The following is a 19629-nucleotide window of genomic DNA, read 5'->3' as shown; positions in this document are numbered from 1 at the left end:
CTGCATGTGTTGTAACGCAATAGGTGTGTCTGTGTGGGGAGTCGTTTCCTAGTGCCAAAGTACTGTACAAGAGGAGAACAAACATTAATTCAGAGCTCTGCCAAAACGCTGTTGATATGAATGCTGCATCAGCATTTTCACAGTTAACAGTGATTGCAAAATTTCAGTTGGATTTAAAATTTGGCATGTAAGGCTTAGCTCCCAAAAGGAAAGGCAGTGTTTATGTTACAGGAGTGCCAAAAAAACTGTACTGGCTTTAGCCTTTTTTTGCTTCAAGAAGAAGTTTTGTAGGTGTGTGATCCGTAGCATAAGACTGAGTTCTCTTTATGCTTCTGAGTAGAAGGGCAGAAGGAAACAAGGCGTATTTCTTTACATTTTTGTTTACATATTTACATTTATAAGGCAACTGCACATCACCGGCAGTGACTTGAGAAGGGCTTTACTGCAGACTGGGGAGACACTTCCACAGTAGTCAGCCACATTCCAACCACACCGTTCTAGCTGTGCAGCTTTGCAGCTTACACTTATGTGCTCTGTGGCTTTATGTCAAACACTTATAATCTGTGAATTCATCCACTGTACAAGATGACATCTCATCTTACTCCCCTGACCTTGTGGAAGTCTCCCTCGTAAAAGAACAAGCTGTGTATGAGATGGAGGCAGGATTTGAAAGGATTAATTGTGTAGATGCCCTGTATACATGGCTGCAGATTCAGGATGCAGAGAAAGGGGGTTCTCCTCACCTGAGGATGGAGGCAGTTGAGGTGTACACCAACGTGTGGCTGTGTGCTTTCACAGCCTCTCTCTGGGGTAGCAACTGCAGAAAATGCTCTGAAATCTGGGCAGACTACTACTTGTAGGATAGTTTTCTGGCATCCAGCAGTGTACTAGAAGGTGGGCTCCAGGGGCACCTTTTGTGTAGGCTCAGGAGTGGCTCTGCAAAACTGGGGGGATGAACCCTGGGGTAGTAATTGAAGGAGCGGGATAGCAGTGAACTGGAAGAAAGGACAACTGCTCTGCCTTGTTCATTTTTTATTTTTTAGTATTGCACTACAGATCTTTACTACATCATTGTAAAAACCACGTTTAAAAATGGAATGAGAGCATGGTTTGGCTTTAGGAAATATTTCTATCGCTATTGTGATTAAGGGCACAAGATCAAAGGAGTCTGTGGTTGACTTATGCCTCACTTACGCATGTGGGGCCTCACTGAACTTGATGGGAACTGCACACATGCAAGCAAGAAGAATTTGCTTGTAATTAGTTTACTGTTGGCTTAAAGAGGCTGGATTTCACAAAGTTTTGCCTTGAACAGTTTTGTCTTTATTTTCTGTTTAAGGCAGAAAATAAATGGCAGCAATAAGACCAATTTTTTTTTGTTTAAAATCTGCTAAACCAGAGTTTGCCTTTCGTAAACTCAGTCTTGGTGTGTTTTTGGTTCTGATGGCTTAAGGAATTTGCTGCGTAGAGGGAAGGACCTTAAACAACCAGGGAGGTAAGTTTCTGCAGGTCCAGAGACTGTTTTTCTGCACGTGTTAATACGTTCCAGAGCTGTCATTCTGCCTCACAGTTCAAGGTTTCTCCTTGCAGCTGGCAGGGAACAGCTGAATAAACTTCACTGTGAATTTAGAAAGCTTAAGTAATGGTTAGCTTTTTAATGTAAAGATTTGGGTACCTCTGGCTCCTCAAGCAGAGGGGAGTTGGATGCAAATTAAGATCAACATGGTAGAATTATTAGTGGTGAATTAGTGAGAATATTTTGTTCCAGAATGAGCACTGAAGTGTCTCAGAGGGCTGGAGCAGCCATTAGAGGCCTGTGAGAGCTGCAGACACTGGGCTGGTTTGGAAGTGTGTGCTCCTGGTAGGAGTATTTGCATAAAGCATTAATCTGACATAAAATCTTCCAAAGGCGTTCCAAAACTAATAAACATGCTGTCCTTAATCCATCCCATTGTTTCAGTGTTACACAGCTTTTCAAACACAGAGAGCACTTAATGTTTAAAGTTGGACTGGAGGAGGGATGAGTATAAGGCATGCCCCTGAACTCAGTGGCCCCTGCAAAATTGAGTCAAGTTTGTCATCTGCATTTTAATTTTTCAGTCTTTGTCTCAGCACCTATAAAAGGCAAAAAAATTCCAGTTCAGTGGAATTAGAAAAACAAGCAATGAATTTTGTCTAGCTAGGTTTCTTCCTTTTCTTTTGCTGACTCACCAAAACAGTAGGGCTTGGTATTTAATTATGTGGTTTCTAGTGGAGGAGTCTGTGAACCCCATCAGATGGAAATATACACATCCCTCTCCTGTATGGTTCTGTGCTGCTCTATATCCTTAAGGCTTCCAGCAAACATTCTTTATTTTTAGGCATGCAGTGCTTTGTATCTGCAGTATTATGCCTCCTGAAAAGGCAGAAAGCCATGATGCACTTCAATTCAGTAAGTCTGAATGTGACCTGAAAGAGAAACCAGGAAAAACAAGCAAATAAACATTTGGCTTTTCTCACATATTAGGATAAACAGCATTTGCCTACAACTACCCAAAGCATTTTCAGTCATTTCAGCTCTTTGCAACCTTTCAACACTTGGAGGGATAAAAAAATCTCAAATTATTTTGTAAGCATTAGCTGTATTATTCATCCTTGGCAAAGTAATAGCTATCAGTGTTACAGAAATTAATGCCTGCTTTGGATGGTAATTATTTTAATCGGTGTTGTATTAATCTTATATTGTGTCTTTTTTCCCATTGTGTTTTTTTCTGGAAAGACAGACATTGTGGAACAGCTGCTCCCATCTAAGGGGTAATAGTTTGGTTTTTTAAGTACCTTGTATTGTATGAACATAGTAACCTGTTCAGGTTAAGCCCTTGTACATCTGATCTCTGTGGGATTTGGGGTTTTTGTCTGTACAGAGACTAAAGGATCAGGCAACATATCTAGTTCACCTGTTAAATACAAGTTTGTGCTCCGATTAACATTTAGATGCCATAGGAAGTGCCCTACTGAGATCAGAGGCTTTTAGGCTAAACACAAGAAAAATTGCTTCTGAAATATTAGGAGCAGCAGTTCTTTGTGAGGTTTTACTAGAAATACTGCACAGGCTGTTGAGAGAAGAATCTCAGCTCTTCTTAATACATGTTTTTTGTTTTCTCAACCGTCCTGGAGAACAGGTGTCACATTGGGCAAAATAAATGTTTGATAGTTTGGATGCCACCAAGCCCCATGGTGAAGGACAGCGTGGCTGTATGTTGTTCATGTCCTGTGACAGCTTCCATCCTTCAGGGATGGAGTGTGCAGCAATCTGGTTGAGCTTCTGGCCTCTGCTTTAATTCACAGGTGACCCTGCAGGGTGGCAGGGGTCGGGGGGGAGTTCTTGTCCTTCTCCCAAGCTGTAAGTGCAGACCTGCTGGTCTGTGGGAGCAGCAGGTTTGGTGTCTGAGGTCACACGTGTGCTGTGCCGCCTGCATGGCTGCTCCTGGTGCTGCCAGGGCAGGGTCGGGGATGGCACGTCTCCATCCATCATGGATGTGCTGACTGTGCTGTGGAAACCAAGCTGCTCTGCAATATTCACCAGCCTGGGACACGTACAGGATATACTGTTGACAGTAGCTCCAAAGCAGCTGTGCTCCTTTGCCAGAAGCCAAGCCTGTTCAAAGCAGCTTAATTTCTAAAAGTAAAATGGTAGAAAGAGCTGTGGGCACTTGATAAAAACACCTGTAGTATTCTCTCTTGGTCTCTTGCTGTTATGCCACATTACACGTTCTGGCTGCTCTTCAGCTGAGGAAAAAGTGAGAAAGCCTCTTCAAGCCCTGCTTTGCTGTGGAAGGAGCTTGGAATAGCCTGTCCAGCATCTCGATTTGTGTCTCATGGTATTAATAATGTTGTGTCCATAGTGCTGACCATAGGCTTCTTGGACAGCAGTATTTTTAAGCTGATATAATTCCTGACAGTATCACAACTTCCTATAGGTTTCTGAAGAGGATTGCAAAGCCATTTGGAGCTTCAATTTCAGGCTTTTCCTCCTCCCCCCCCCCACTTCTTTGTGAATCTTTTGCCAGCAGCAGAGGCACTAGAAATGTGTCCTGGCAGGCTCAGGAAAACATCCTTGAAACAAGTTACATTTGATTCATGTCTGAAGATAGTCTTCACAAACACGAGGGTGAGAAACATAGCTAAAAAAAGTTTAATCGTTTCTTAAACCATCACCTTCTACAGAATTTATTCTGTATTCACAAGGGAAAGCCATCTGTACCCACACTGTCAGGGTGGTTGTTTTTTTTTTCCCCCAAGTCCTGGGCATATTGCGTTTATAAAAATAGTATTCCCTGTAAGCCAGGCTTTGGGAGCCAAACACTGTGAACGTTCAGAGCTACTGTTTTATCCTGAGATTTAATTAGTGCTGGGATGAAGCAAAAGTGGTGCACATTGAGATAGTCTTACAATAATGTTTTACTTTATGAACCAGCTACATTCATATCTTTCCTCTTCCCAAAGAGGTTACCTGGTTTACTAAGGGGTATAAACAAACTGCAGAAACCCTCCAGGGTTTAGTGTACAATTATAGATGATTTTACTTGTGATCAAAATTCTTTATTATTTCAGAAGAGGTACTTTTACAAGTACAGTGGGTGAAATTGTGCAAAATCCTGAGTGCCTGTGTGTTTGATTTGCAGCTAACAGTAAATGAAGCAGCTGCCCAGCTGTGTGTGAAAGACAACGCCTTGCTGACCAGGAGGGATGAGCTCTTCGCCCTCGCCCGGCAGATCTCTCGGGAGGTCACCTACAAGTACACCTACAGGACCACCAAGTAAGGCTTTCCTTAGCTAGGAGGGTCTTTTCTTTTGGGGAACTAAGCAGGCTGATAGCATTTCTTCTGAAGCACTGGAGACGCTTCCTTCTTGCTCTTCAGTTAGTCCCGAAGCTTATAGACTGATAAGATTCAGCTGTCTTGAGTTACCTTTTTATTTGCTCTCTAGTTTTGCAAGTATTTCGAGGATAGTGCACATTAAGAGGCATCTGAGAGGCTGGTATTTCAAGCATTTGAGGCATTAGTGTGTTTTGAGGTTAATGTAAATTGGCAGAGTAGCCAGAGATGCTCAATGCATCAATTTCCTTTTTTCTATACACAGATTTGGCTTGTTAGCCAAAAAGATAAGGTCAAGGGGAGTGGCTTACAAGCTTCCTTTAAAGGAACTGAAGCTGAGTCCTAGTTTCAGTTGTTACTGTTCTGTCAAACGAACTGCTGTTATGAAATGGTGACAAAGGCTTAACAGCTTTTAAATACAATTAAAACCTTAGCATTAGTAAGTATGATGGAATATCTTGATACTTTCTTTAGATTTTTAAATGCTGATTCCCTTGCCTGTAATGTAATATCGTTTCAAAACACATTTTGCTACCCTTCTAGAAAGTTTTCCTTTGCTCCCCTTTCTTCCATAGAGATTCATATAAATATACAGTCGTTCTGGATGAGCAGTGCCAAGGGCATTTCTGTAATTCTCTGTGCTTTCCTTCCTCTTTGGAAGGAAGAGGCCATGAGTGTTTTGATGCTTCTGAAGGCAACACAAAATACTTGTGTTCCTCTATACTTGAATGACTTTCACTGCCAGGTCAAATTGAACTGGAGGCTTTTTTTGTGCATCTTGTTCTTCCCTGAGCTGTTTTTTTACCTTGACTCCTTTTAGTTACTATTGGTGATTGGGGTTAATGTGCTGTTTACTGATCATATGTGTGTCTTCTCTTGTAGATCTAAATGTGGAGAAAGGGATGAGCTGTCACCAAAGAGAATCAAGATAGAGGTACAGTAATGTGACTTCTGTATTTTGACCTGTGTGTGCTGAAATTCGGTTTTGTTTTGAAGGGATCTGTCTTAAAGAAATTTGTCAGAAAAACATTTGATAGACAGTTGATGGGTATGAGAGAGAGAGGGTGGGAAAACATCACCAGTGTCTCTGTAAATTGTAAGTGTTTGATGGAGAAACCTGTAGGAGCAGGGGTAAAGAGTAGGATTTGTTTAATGGTAAAGATACTCTCAGTGTTTTGCACTCAGAGTGAGTAGGAGGGGAGGAATGGGACTGACTGACTTCCTGTGGTGGAATAAGCTCAAGCACTGTAGGAGATGTCTTCCCATAAGGCCTGCTGCTTTTCAGTCAGCGTGAGGTGGGGTTTGCCTAATTCACTGGAGTCAGCTGTTGATCATGTCCAAAATACAGAGTTCTGGATAAGGACTGATGGCAGAATATTAGCCATCTCTGACTGAGCCATAAATTAGGACACAGATCATATTGAATAAAAGTAGTATATCTCAAGACAAAAGGTTGTGCCATTAAATTACAGCTTTTTGTAATGAGTTTTGTGTCAAATGCATGTATACATGGCTCATGTATACACTTGCACAAGATGTTGCTTAGGGAGATGCTGGGAGTTTCTTTTTTAAGAGTGCTGGAGCAGCACATATGTAGTTTACTTTTTCTTCAGTTACCATTGCTGGAAGGTAAATTTGAGGCCTTTTTAAAGTTACTTTTAACAAAAAAAAAAAAAAAGAAAAAGTAAAATGTACATTTATATTACCTCATAAGAATAGCAGATCTTTCTTTATAATTTGTATTTTAAACAAATTACTGTTTCACTGTTACGTGGGTATCTAATTTATCCTTAGCATTGTGGGTGTTTTTTATTGTACTATCTACTCAAAAAGGTGTAGGTTAAATGTGTATTAGAATATGAGCTAGATTTGTATGTGACACAGATAGGTGATGTATTCTCTAACTGTAGAGGAAAATTGCAACACGTTCTGAAATGTGTTTCTCATATGCAATGCATTCTGTGATAAATGATGCACTGTATGTGGTAAGGCTTTAATTTTTTTTTCAGTACTGCAGTGCTTTCACCTGTACAAAGGCTTTTCCTGTGAGGAAAACCCTGGTGAGAGCAGTTAGTTTTAAAAAGGCAGTTTTGAACAGGTATAGAGGAGTTCATCTTAGTTGTAGAATTCCATCAGTCCATATTAAGTTGTAGTTTTGAGTTTATGTAGTGCAAAATATACACGTGCAATGAGGATTCACTGGTAGCTTTGATAAGTCAGCAATGTCATTTTTGTGTGTCAGGATTTGCTTTTGACCTCTGCTTGTTCTTTGACCCACAAATAGAGCAGGGAAAAGCTACATTAAATGATTTTATCCAGCTTCATCTTTATCAACAGCCTTGACCACCATGTTGCAGGATGGTTGCTTGAGTCTCCTCTCTTTTGTTCAGTCCAGCCCTAATTTGTAAGAGCTGGTGGGGAGCTGCCACTCCTCTGCTTGAAGTAGTATTTCAATGACTTGGATTTCAGCATTAGACAGTTCTTCCTTCATTCAGTAATAATTGATGATGAGCAAGTGTCTAAAATGACACACTGCAAGGGAGGTGCTGTTTTTTACAGGATCTTCATTGAAAAAAAGCGTAAAATTAAAACCTTGAAAAAATACAAGCTGAAACTCAAGGTTTTCTGGAGAGCAGGATATCCAGACAGCCTTAGGGGATGTGTATTCTCCTATTTTCTGCATGGTGATATCTTAAAAGTCTGGAAGGCCTGTTTCTTTTATACCCTTTATAGTTCAATAATTCTGAGAAAGGATATTTACTTGGTTCTTGTTTTATTACCAGTTATATTGTAAAATGCTTGTGAAAATTTCATGTCCTAATTGTACAAATGACTATTTCAGAAATAGGTCATTTTCCCAAAATAAGAAGTTGAAAATTAAATTGAATTAAATCTTCAATCTGATAGCATAGCATTATCAATTTTGAAATTACCCATATTGTTATCGGTAGAAATGTGTTTTTTCTCACAACTTTGGGAGTGTCCTAAGGAGGAGTAAAGCATTATTTCAGTGCATTTTAGATTTGAGGTACACTGTTGGGCTTTACTCCAATGACATGTAAAAAAGATGCAGTATGACATAGTAGATCACTGCTGTTTTGATCCTGGTGCTTGCATTTTTAAAAAAAAAAGTAAAAAGTCCTTTTTTTAGTAATATGTTCAGGGATTTTTTTGGTTATGTTTTGGTTTGGGTTTTTTTGGAAAGGTGAAAGTAAAAAGGAAAATGGTAGCAAATGCAGATTTGTCCTTCTGTTCTGGGTAATTCCTTACACTGCTTTTGGAGTTGTAATGCTTCATGGTGGATCTGTTTGCTCACTATCATGAAAATACAGAAAGGACCTGAACATGGCGTATATTTTTTGTTGTTATAACTAGCTCTTTTCTGGTCTTCCTTTTTCCTTTTTTTTTTTTTTTTTTTTGAGAAGAGTCATTTTGCCTTTCTGTTTTAAGGCTGAACTCTGTATTTTGATTCACCATTCCTTTAACTACTAGTCATTAATGTCTCTGTGAAGCGTGGCCTAAAATTACTGGGACTTCAATTTGGAAAGACTTCACAGCCTGTTTGCATAGTGTAAAAGATTACTTAAAAAAAACATGAGTTAATTTCCTGAAATATAATAACACTTAAAAAAGCCTCCAGGGAGGCTCTGAAGGTCATCCTTGAACAGAGCCAGCACAGCTGTGTGTGCAAGCTACAGCTCTGTCAATCTGCAGCCACATTGTAAATTTATCCTTTTCATTAATATGAAACCCGCACAAGCATTACAAAGAAACAATGTGCCATGAATTACATCAAATTACCTGTAAAAGCCTTTCTCTTCCCCTGTGAGCTCTCCCCCTCTTATTCGTTGAGTGGGTGGGTGAGCTGTGGGAGTGAAGTGTAAAGAGGAGAAGGGGAAAAAATTCCAGGCAAATGACAGACTAAAGGTATGGAGGGAGCAAAAAAAGGAGGGGAGTGAATTAGTATTTGGGAGCAGATTATAAAGGAGTAGTTGTAATTCCTAAATCTGCTCTGGACAAAAAGCAGGACAGGCAAATAAAGGTGGAAATGGCCCATCCTCCTGCAGAGCAAGGATCAATCCTGCTTAGGTGTTGTGTGGCAGGGGCACTCCTTATTTTATCAACTTCTGTGACTCAGTGCCAGCACCACTCAAAGCAGCGAGCTGTTGTGGCACCAGCTTAGAAAGCAAAGCAAGTCACAGGTACATCAGGCAGAAGTGGAGGAAGAGGCTCCTCATCACTGTTGGGGTTGACAAAGTTCCCCTTCAGAGTCTGAGTGAACAGCCAAGAGAGGAAAAAATGAGAGTTTTTAAAAATATTCTTGCTGTCTGTCGTCTGAAGAAAATATTTTGTGTGTCTGTGTCTCCATTCATCTAATCAAGAAGGATGGGAAGAGCTTTCAAAAACTCATTTCCCAAAGCTCAGTGGGAGTCAGAGGGCACAGGCAGGGAGACCTGAGTGGAGGCTGCAAGGAAGCATCTTCTCTTGGTGCCAGTATGGGTGGAAGAAGAGGAGAGAAAAGCCCCACCTCCACTATTTCTGAGAAGGCTGAAAAGAAAACCAAAGTGTGGGATTTGTTTTTTTCACAAAAACAGCAAAAGCAGTAGAAGGTACTGTTTTCATAGGAAAAATGTCATTAGAGGGAGCGAAAAAGCACATGTGGGACTGGGAACATCTGTGCACAAAACCGCTTGGAAAACAACTAAGCAGCAGCATGGCAAAACAAAAATGCTGCATTGCATGCAGGAGGACCACCAGGCAACCATGGGGCAGAGCAGCTTGGTGCTTTGTCCAGCATGCTCCTCATCCCATGGAGCATTGGGGACAGCTAGCCAGTGGGAAGGGCTCTTGGAAGGTGACCAGAACATGTCATCCTCCAGGAATTACCTGCCTGGCTGAGGGGGGACTAGCACAGCAGCAGGCAGCCAGAGCCACCTTTGGGAAACAGCCTGGTTTGGTATAGGCAGGTGATCACAAATGTGTTGTGAAGAACTGTGTTACCTGTTTTGTTACAAAAATAGGATCCTGAGTGATAGGGTTTTGTGTGTTCAGCTTCTCATCTTCCTACACACAATCATTCTCTTCTCCCAAACAGATTCAGGTCTTAACTATAGAAGTGGTCAGTGCTCATGGAAATGTGCTGCAAAGCCTTTGTTTCCAGCTTAGGCTAGAGGCTTTGTGGCAGTTAACCTGGCTGTGACGTTTTTGCATAGCTGTTGTGTTTATTTGTTCTGTGAGGGAGTATGTTCAGTGTTTAAAAGCAATATGCAGCATTCTGACAGATTTTAAGGTGTTTCCCTGAGTGTAAAGAATAGGTTTAATGGCCTTACATTGCACTGAGGTCCTGGCCATCTGCCTTGGGTCAGACCCCTTCTCTGCAGGTCAGTAAGCAGCCTGCAGTAGAGGGAACCTTGTAGTCCTTTCCCTGTGTTTTTTCTGAAAGATCACTTCTGTTTTCCTTGGGCTGTAACCCTTTTTGTCCATGTGTTGTCAAAAATGCAATTATTGACATGTATGTGTCTTTGGAATCTACAGGGCAAATATATCTAATTTAGTGTGTTTTTGAGACAAACTCAGTGACAGATGTCATTGTTCTCAGGTTTGGGTCTGTCTTAAGATCTCTGGCTTCCTCTCACATTTTAACAGAGCTACCTATACTGTGCTTTTGTAAATATATCTGGATGTTCCTCTAGTGCACATAAGCTTTCCTTTCATAATACCAAGGTAGACAAACCCCTCATTTTGAACCTTTGCTTCAGTGATTGTTGTAATGGAGTCTGGCAGGCTTTCACAGGAGCTTCATTTGCTTTATTGATACATATGCAAGCAGCAGCAAAGATTTGCATGTCATAAGAATTTCAGACTGAAAGAATTATTGAATCATGCTTTCTCATAGTCTGTAAATTTTCCACTGTACTTCTGAAATGGTGATATTTCATTTTGTGATACAAGTGTACGTTCTGTGTGAAATATGTTGAATTTCAGGAGGCTTTTCTCAGTTTCACAAGGTTAGTATATATCCTTGCCTACATATAAACTTGATTCCTGAAAAGTGACAGAAACCATAGGCCTAAATCTGCCTGTCAAGGCTGAATGTAAACTAGTTTAGTGTGAGTAACAAGGGTAGTCTGGATTCACCTGAAACTTGAGAGAGATGAGATTTTCTGTGCCATTAGGTATATAGCAGTTGCTGTGTGTGTTTTTTTATGCACAAACTTAAATGAAGTGGACAGCACAAACATGTAAATTGCAGTCCAGAATTTTCACAGAAGTTCAGGAATGTGATTTTTGGGTTGGCTTTTTTTTTTCTTCTGTGTGTACATAGAAGGTAAAGAAAAAATAGTAATATGTCCCTCTTGATTTGGTTTCTTTTTATGCTCAATAGGATGGTTATCCTGATTTCCAGGACACAGTCCAGACGCTCTATCAGCAAGACAAAATGCCACTTGCTTTGGCTAAAGGGAAGAGTGAAGACCCAACAGCTCTTAATTCCCAGGTAAACCAAATACACTAGATTGTGAATAATACAGGCTGTGTCTTTGTACATTGGTTTTGATGTTGTTTTGATGGCTAAATTAATTCCCATCAGTTTTAAAAGGCTACCTAGCTTAGCTGTGATTGCATCATTTTTAATTTGGGTTTACCTCCCGAAACTGTTCTGTCACGGTACTACAGCTTTGCCCTTGTTAGTTCCAAGGAGGTAAGATGCAGCATAGTAGGCTTGAAAATCTGTGGTTGCCTGTTGGGAGCAAGTAGGGTAGTATTGGTACAGTCTGTGCTGTGTTACTTGCGTTATCCATTGCTATAAATGGAAAGCTCAAGTTTCTGAGGCGAGAGGAATAGAGTAGGCGATCTTGGAGTCCTCTCTGCTGACATGTCTTACAAGAAGAAAGGCCAATGTGTTTAGGAAATAAGCAAACCTCTGGATCTGAGAGGATAAATTGGCTTCCTAAACAGCACCTAGCCTGGTGGAAGTGCAGTGTTCTTGAGCAGACAGAAAGCTTTGTATAAATGAAGACAGGTTGCCAATTCTTTCTTTGTCTTTTCTGTAGTGTATCCCAGCCTCGAGGCAAAATACCCATCTCCTACTGCCAGTTCTTGCCAAGGAGGGATTTGATGCTAAGTTGCAACAAATTTGTTTTGTATAGCTGATTTGGGCAAATGCAATCACCAAATTTGCATGTAAGATTACATTTAGGAGTTACCTTCCTGTTTTCTGAGAATGGATGTGTTACCCTATCATTTACTTCCTTCTGTTGCAAAGTAGTGCTCAGTCACACAAATCTGGGATACATCAAATGCTGTTACAGCACATGTTCTGATGTCACAGAATAATTACATGATCTTGTTTTATATATGCTTTAAAGTTTTTGTTGGTCACTGCCACATAACAATGGGCTACAGATTTAATTTAAGCTTAAACATATCTGCAACTCTACAGGGTTTTCTGTGGTGATCAGAAGCATAATTGAAGTTTAAAATTCTGGTTTTATCCCAAGCAGACAACAAAGACGGCATGAATGAGAAATATTTTATTCTTTTTTAAAATTACTGTGTAGTTCAAAAGTTGGTAACAGGAGTGACAGAATAGCAAAGTTAAACCACACTTGTAAGTAAACTGTTTGAAAATAGTTTTTCCTTTTACCCTCCTCCCAAGACAGAGCTGGAGCTATCAGTGTTCTTCTGCAGACCCTGATGAGTTCTGAGCCAGATCATGTAAATGCTGGCCATGCTATTGCCCTGCTCTCAGGGTCACCATGGTGCTGGAGAAGCCCAGGGTTTGCTGGTCTGTTAGGCTGTCATTGTACATGTTCAAAATATTGAACTATGCTGAGCAAGCAGCCTTTTGTGGGAAATCAGGGCTTTCAGCATCTCCCATGAAAAGTGAAATGCTCTGCAATGAATAGACCTCTGTAGCAGTTGAAACAATTACAGCATTACCTGGAAGAGAAATCAATTTTTCCTATCAATTGTATGTGTTAAGTTCATGTACTTTCTGTTCTTATGTTCATTGTGGCTCTTCTAAATCAACTCTCTTGACTTGTGATTTTCTTCTTATTTTTGCAAGATGCTTATTTACATTCTCTCAAGAACAAGATTATAGTGAAAGTTAGAATTCTCTTGGCATTGAAGTCAATGACAAACATTCAGACGCCATTTCCTCCCACGTTGCACTGGATTGTTTAGCTCCACTCTCTAGAGGTGTATAGGTCTTGTTCTTCTTCTAGACAGACATTTCACACCTTTATCCCCCACAAACATACTGTCATCCTACACTTTCAGAATGGCAGATTTTTAAGCTTGTGTAGTGCTGTTTCCTAAAATAAAGATTCCAAGATGTCTGGTGAAATCTTGGCATAAGTTTTTAGCAGATGTTGCCATTGCTTTTGGAATACTTTCTGGAATACTTTGTGAAGGCAGATATTTGAACAGAGCTAACTGGATAATTAAGACATTCTTCTTTGCTTCTCTTGAGAGTCTCTTCACGTAACCTGCAGTCCTAAAGTGCAGGAAGTGATTTTTGTATGTTTTTGAAGAACAGAATTTAATGTTGCATTTCTGGGTAGATGAGCTACAACAGCTTGGATTTTAAGTATTCTTGAGTGACTCAGATGTACATTATGAAAATCTCTATGGGTGCAAAAATATTTTGTTTGCTTCATAGTTTTGAAGAAACCATAAAACACACATCTGTACATATGAGTCAACAAAAACCACTATCTAGGCTGTTAGTCTTTTCATCTGATCCTGTTTTTCCCCGTGTTTTGACTTGCTCTATGTATGTATATAGAGAGAAATCTTTTTTTGTTTCAATTTCAGTCAGAAAAGGTGATGGCAAAACAGATGGAGTTTCTCTGCAACCAGGCAGCGTTAGAGAGACGTCTTTCCACAGGGTGCTACAGGCAGAACTCAGAAGAGCACAGCCCCAATGGCATGTCATTAGATAATGCTGATGGACAAGGTATGGTAGCTCCCATAGCTCCCAGGCACACGCTGCTGCCAGCAGAGACATTTGATGTTATGCAACCTCTGTCAGTGGTGGTGTTTATCTCAGACAGAACCCTGAGCACTGAATGGACAAGACAAGATCTCTCTCTGCCCTGAAGTGCTTACTGTGTAAATAATGCAATCAGATGCACACTGGGGTTCTGTTCTGTTGTACATCTGGGCAAACTGCTTTCCCCAGGGATAACGTGGGGAGGGCAGGAGGTTGGGTGCACTGCTGTTACTGACAGCAGGACTTTGCTCTAGCTTTATCTTCAGTTTTGAAAACAGAGCAGAGTGTTGCATTTCATTTGTGTTCTTGCTTTGAGAAATTGAAAATAAAGGAGGTAATATAGTTGGTACCCCTTTTTGTTTACCTGTTTGTGCAGTCCAGGAACAAAACCTGAGGAGCTGGCTATGTAAATTATTTAGCACTAAGCATGTTCTAATGATGTTCTTAGTGGCTTGTTATTCTTCAAAAAGCTTACAATTCTGTGGTTCTCTTTGATTTACCAACTGGCTATTCCTTGTCTTGAATTAATTTTAGGAGTGTTTGTTTTGCTTGAGTATTTCTGTTTAGATAACTTTTTTTACTGTTGTGAATTGAGACAAAATGTTGCAGACAAAAAATACAACCAGAAGTTCTTGTGTCTGTTTTTTAAATGCTAGTTTTTCTAAGGGGGTTGAAAAGTAGAGGGACAACTAAGGGAATCAATATAAGTAAGTGTTAAAAACCAGATTTTCATTTGTGTGAATTGGTCAAGCAATGAGATACAGAAGTAATCATGAAGAATAGATGTGTGGATCCATATTTCCTTGGCCCAGCAAGCTTCTTTATGCCATTTAGCCATTGTGCAGGGGAACTGGAAATTTTTTGGATCTCAGAGAAATTGTGCAGTGGGAGAGGAAAATTTTTGTATCTCAAGAGGATTTTTGAGCAGAATAAAGGGATTTAAAATTTTTTTTTGTCTGGCCGAGTGTCCCTTCCTAGCAGTGCCAGTGAAGTTGTCTGCAAAGGAATATATTTACATAAGCCCTGTTTTGCTAGAAAACTTCCCTGAGCAGCTGGAATCTAGGATGCATTTTTGCTGATAGAATTAACATGTGTTTAAGTCTCTATCTATTTTTTCATACTGATTTTCTTCTAATGCATCAATGTCTCACTCTGAACAACTTGCAGGTGAAAGACCACTGAACCTCCGGATGTCCAACCTGCCAAGCAGACAGATGCAGCACATTTCACTTGATGGAGAGCAGCACGCTGGGAAATCTCTGTGCGGTGACTTGATCCGGCTTTACCCCAGCGGTGAGGCAAAGTCCCAGTCCTCGGGTTAGTGCTGCCCCTGAGAAATTACCCACCACTCCTTATTTTCTGTCATCTCTCTGAGTGAAGCAGCCAGGAAGGCAGGCTGGCATGCATTGTGTATAACCATGCCATCAAGGCTTTGGAGAAAACTCCAAGAGGAGTGTTACTTGCTAATCTAGAGTCAGATTGAATATTATATGGGAAAAGTTTAGGAGATGCCGTAGCTGGAATCAGATAATCAAGTCCTGGCATGTGTCTGTCCTTGGTATTGACCCAAATTACTGCTGTTAAATACTTAAACTGCATCACAGTGACAGCAACATGATTATGACATGGCTTCATTCTGTATAATAGAATCAGGCTTTTTATAAAGAAGATGTCTTTATTTTGATTTATAAGGACATAGCACTGTTTCTCTGCTGTGAACTGCATGTCATGCAGTAAGTCTTTGCCACCTGGGTTTCTCATTCACTGGCCTCTCCTCACTGCCAGTCTTGTCATTTACCTCTGGCATTGGGAGAAACCCTCTCTAAGTTTGATAGAAGAAAGCCAAAAACTTCTGTGAAATCTCTGTGGGTGGCTTCAGTGTAATGCTCAGTGCACTGAGCTAAAGCCAGGAGTTCTTGAGACTCTTACAACTTTAGAAGCAATAATAAAATCCCACCTGAGTTTTAAAGATGGAGTGGGAAAGAGGTTATTTGAAAGACAAGGTGCAAAAGTAGATATTTTGAAAACCCGGCAGAATCTTGTCTGTTTCACTCTGGGATACTGCAATCTTGGCTCACCTCTTTTGCAGATTGTCCCAATCCCAATGCTAATTCACTTAGTGAAATCTCTAATAGGGGATTTTTGCCTGTTGCCTCTCAAAATGCAAGTGCAGAGTGCATCTCCATTAGCCTCTGCTGCCAGAGGGGTTGAAGTGAATCTGTGATACTACTCTGTCATCATTGCAGCGTAGCTGAGGTGGTTCTAACCCAGCTGGTTAAAGACCAGGAGGAGGAGGAGGCAGAATTTATTGTTTCATCTGTTGGTATTTATGTGGTTCTTGGACCTTTTTGTTGATTTAAGAACAAAACATATTTACTTCCAAACAGTGTTTTAACTTCTTTCTTTCCTTCTTTTCTCAATGCAGAAGGCCTTGGTATATTAAAGGATTTTCCTCATTCAGCTTTTAACAACATTGAAAGGAAGGTCATAAAAACAGAACCTGAAGACACAAGATAGTCATTCTGCTCTGGAAAACAGTGTCATCGGAAAGAATGAAACTTCACAAGAGAAAAAAAAAACCAGCCTTAATAACCAGTGTTGCCTCATTCAAATAAGAGATTTCAATAGCCAAAGCCTAAGAACTGGTACAGTAATCTGTGGAAACAGGAAAGCAAGAGACACTGCAACTAAAACAGTAATACAGGTGGATAAACATTCCTGTAAAAGTGGTTTTATAACATGGGAAGATTCACAAATTAATATTGTGGGTCTTCATTATTTAAGAATGTATTATGTATTTGTATAACTTATCAAAGTAAATCTAGATGTCGGGACGTGTATTGAGTCCAGTAGATGTGGCTACAGTTCATTTTACTTGAAATTTCAATGTCTACTTTCAGTGTACCTAGCGTAGATATGGTTGTTAAACATTTGAATTAAAAATCATTGGAGAATTAGGAATGCAAACCTCGTGACACAATTAACAGCAAGTTTGCAACAATATTTGTAGAAAAAGGAAAATGCATACAATATTTTCATGGTTTAAAATGTTATGTGGATATAGCATTTGATAGACCTAGACCCTGATTCTGTATCATAGCAGATGTACTTGACACTTAACTATCGCTACATCACTTCCAATGGTTCCAGCAGCCTTTGTGTAACACACTCACAGCACAATACCTACACACAGCTCAGGAGTGTGGGAAATGCCAGTTAGAGGATGGAAGAGTCCACATGGATTGGCTCCCATTTCCTCAGGAAAAACTGGGGATTGAGGTACCATACAATTACTAAATTTCATTTGGTAGGAAACTCGAGAGACCAAGTAGTATGGACAGGGCTGCAAAAATTGTCATTCAGACCATTATAACTTCTTGGACTTCTCTGTGGATCTTAAAAAAAAAAAAAAAAAGGCATCCCAAGTGTGGCAAAGATGAGATAAGGTGCAGGATTTATGCATCGGTGTAAAAGGTTGCACCTGATATCCAGAAACGATAAGATTTTTGGAGGAGAGAAAGGAGTTGTCTTCAGCACATAACTCCTTACTAAGTGCTGTCCAGCCCACATGATTCTATGAATATACTGTATACTGCATACAGTATGCCAATACGTTTCTTTATGTTTGTGATTAATTAACATCTGTATTCTTTATTTATTTGACTTTTTTTTATTTTTTGTACATGTTCACTTTTGAAGATGTCATTTTATCTAAGGAGGAGTAGTTGGCATATAACTTTGGAATTTACCATGGTGTGTTTATGTGCATCCATCTTTCCTCTGTGCTGCTCTGCAGTCAGGACAGTTATATGCCTCCATTTCCGAACACAGTTTGTGCTTACGATGTGTTCTGCAGGGGAAAGGGAGAGCTAAAGAAAGTGAGTTACCATGTCAGGGGGTAAACTTCCCTATTCAGGTGTGCACTTCATGTCTGCAGTTTGCTCTGTGTCCTAGGTGTGTATTAACAAACCAGTCAGTCTCTGTTGTACTGAAACACTCAGCAAAATGTGAGCTGAAATGTCTACACTGCAGTCTCTTATCACTGTAAACATATCTAATTATTTTATCACTTGATTTGTGGAACAAAGCTTTATAGTAGAAACACCAGTAAAACAACTTTTTATACTATTAAAATGTTTGGTTTTTTTTTTAAAAAAATGTTTCTTGAACTGTATGGTACTGTTTCACTTACTGAAGTATCTTACTTTAAGCAATGGAGTTTGCAGCTTTGCTGTTTAGGCATAAGAGATTGAATGTGTAGTTATATTTCCTCTTTCCTGTTGTGTGAGTTAGTAGTACGGATGTTTCTTCAGTTTGTAACATTAACCAGTGCCCTGGTTAGTACCTGAGTAGTTTTCCTGAGACATGTATGGAACTTGTTAAAGGACAGTTTAAGGTTTGAACTGTACAGCTTGAGCAATAGAAGGTACCAAGCAGCAAACCTTTAGAGATGCAGGAAACATTTGGTTTTCTCCAACATCTGACACCATCAAAAGTTGTGTGTGGGTCACAGAAGAAGCTCTTAAGCTTGCTGGTCTCTTCAGTTAAAGTGAGAGGAAGGAAAAAGAACTTGCTAAGCAGCACGCTGTTTCAGTTGAGTCCAGAATTTATTTTGTAAACACTAATGTATTAAATTTGCTATAAATTAAAGTCTATAACAGTTATATTTTTGAGTTGTAAATACAGTACTTTGTGTCACAACCAGTTGGTTATCTCCAGAATGATATTTCAGTTTATAGTCCAACAGGCCATTTCAGTCTCAATAAGCTGGAAGCAATTTTTTTTACTGGTTTGCAGCTGTATGATTTTTATTTTTTTTTTTATCCTGGGGTGAGGGAGGTGGGAGGTACATTCCAAGATTGCACATACGCTTGGTAATAGCAAATACTCAAGCATTGGTCTTTCCATGACAAAGGTCTTGGTGGACTGCATCCTGGCCAGCCTCTGGAGTCGCAGGTAAAGGCTTGCCCTTGTCTCCTCGGGAAGGGCTGCTAGATCCAGGGTACTCTGGATCAAAGGCCAGCCCTGCAAATGATGCCTGTTTTATTCACATGTTTATATTGTTGCTTACAAAATAAAATTCACCGTGAGAACTCTTTAGTTTCCTCAGGGTTTGTCCTTTTTGTTTTTTTTTTTTTAATTGTGTTTTCTAAAAGAAGATGTTAATTTTGGGGGGGATAGGGGAGGAGGGAGTACCTCCAACTGCAGCTCTCAGTGGAGGAAGCCTTTTCCTGCTCTTGTGGTTGAATCCTCATTTAAGGGTGGCCTCATTATGTGCACAGCCTGCAGGGCTCAGTGGGCCCAGGCAGGAGGGAGGAACTAAAACCTGAGCAGGGTCTGCAGCACTGAGGTGCTGAGTTCCCATCTCCTGTGCTCCTGCTTTTGCGTGTGCTCCAATTTACACGGGGTCGCAAACAGCACAGAGCTGCTAGGATGGGATGGCAGGCATGTGTGAGTGCTCTTTGGGAATGGGGGAGCCTTGGTGATCCACCCTGTCCCAACTTGCTTTATGAGCAGCAGCCCACAGCTCTGCTGGGAGGCTATTGGGGTGCAGAAACTGGAGGGGAGATGAGGTACAAAAAGGGAAGAGCAGCAAAAACTTCAAAGAGAAGCCAGGGGGGCAGGGGGGACAACCCCTCCATAAACTTTCAAAACATCCAGATTGCGGAGATAGCATGGAAGTCAGGAGTGGTTTGAAGCACAGATGGGGTCACAGTAGGTGCAATCCCCCTGCCTTCTCCCAGTCCAGGGGATAGTAAACATGGGAATTCTGGAC

The 19629-nt window shown here is 40.4% G+C and overlaps 1 protein-coding gene across 4 annotated transcripts in view; it reads left to right on the top strand.

Moving 5' to 3' along the window:
• NAB1 (NGFI-A binding protein 1) overlaps window positions 1–18949 on the top strand; it is a 25319-nt gene extending 6370 nt beyond the window's left edge. For 2 of the 4 annotated variants that reach the window (XM_031057291.1, XM_031057274.1), the window contains 6 exons: window positions 4665–4798; window positions 5738–5789; window positions 11241–11351; window positions 13676–13817; window positions 15021–15170; window positions 16279–18949. In XM_031057291.1, coding sequence (XP_030913151.1) covers window positions 4665–4798; window positions 5738–5789; window positions 11241–11351; window positions 13676–13817; window positions 15021–15170; window positions 16279–16370 — 681 coding nt within the window. In that variant the 3' untranslated portion in view covers window positions 16371–18949. The remainder of the gene's footprint in view (window positions 1–4664; window positions 4799–5737; window positions 5790–11240; window positions 11352–13675; window positions 13818–15020; window positions 15171–16278) is intronic. The other 2 variants (XM_031057286.1, XM_005415973.2) reach the window with 2 other exon arrangements.
• Window positions 18950–19629: the final 680 nt, after the last annotated feature.

This window comes from Geospiza fortis, unplaced genomic scaffold, assembly GCF_000277835.1.
Source record: "Geospiza fortis unplaced genomic scaffold, GeoFor_1.0 scaffold112, whole genome shotgun sequence".
Lineage (NCBI taxonomy): Eukaryota > Metazoa > Chordata > Aves > Passeriformes > Thraupidae > Geospiza > Geospiza fortis.
This window is presented reverse-complemented; position numbering and strand designations above follow the sequence as displayed.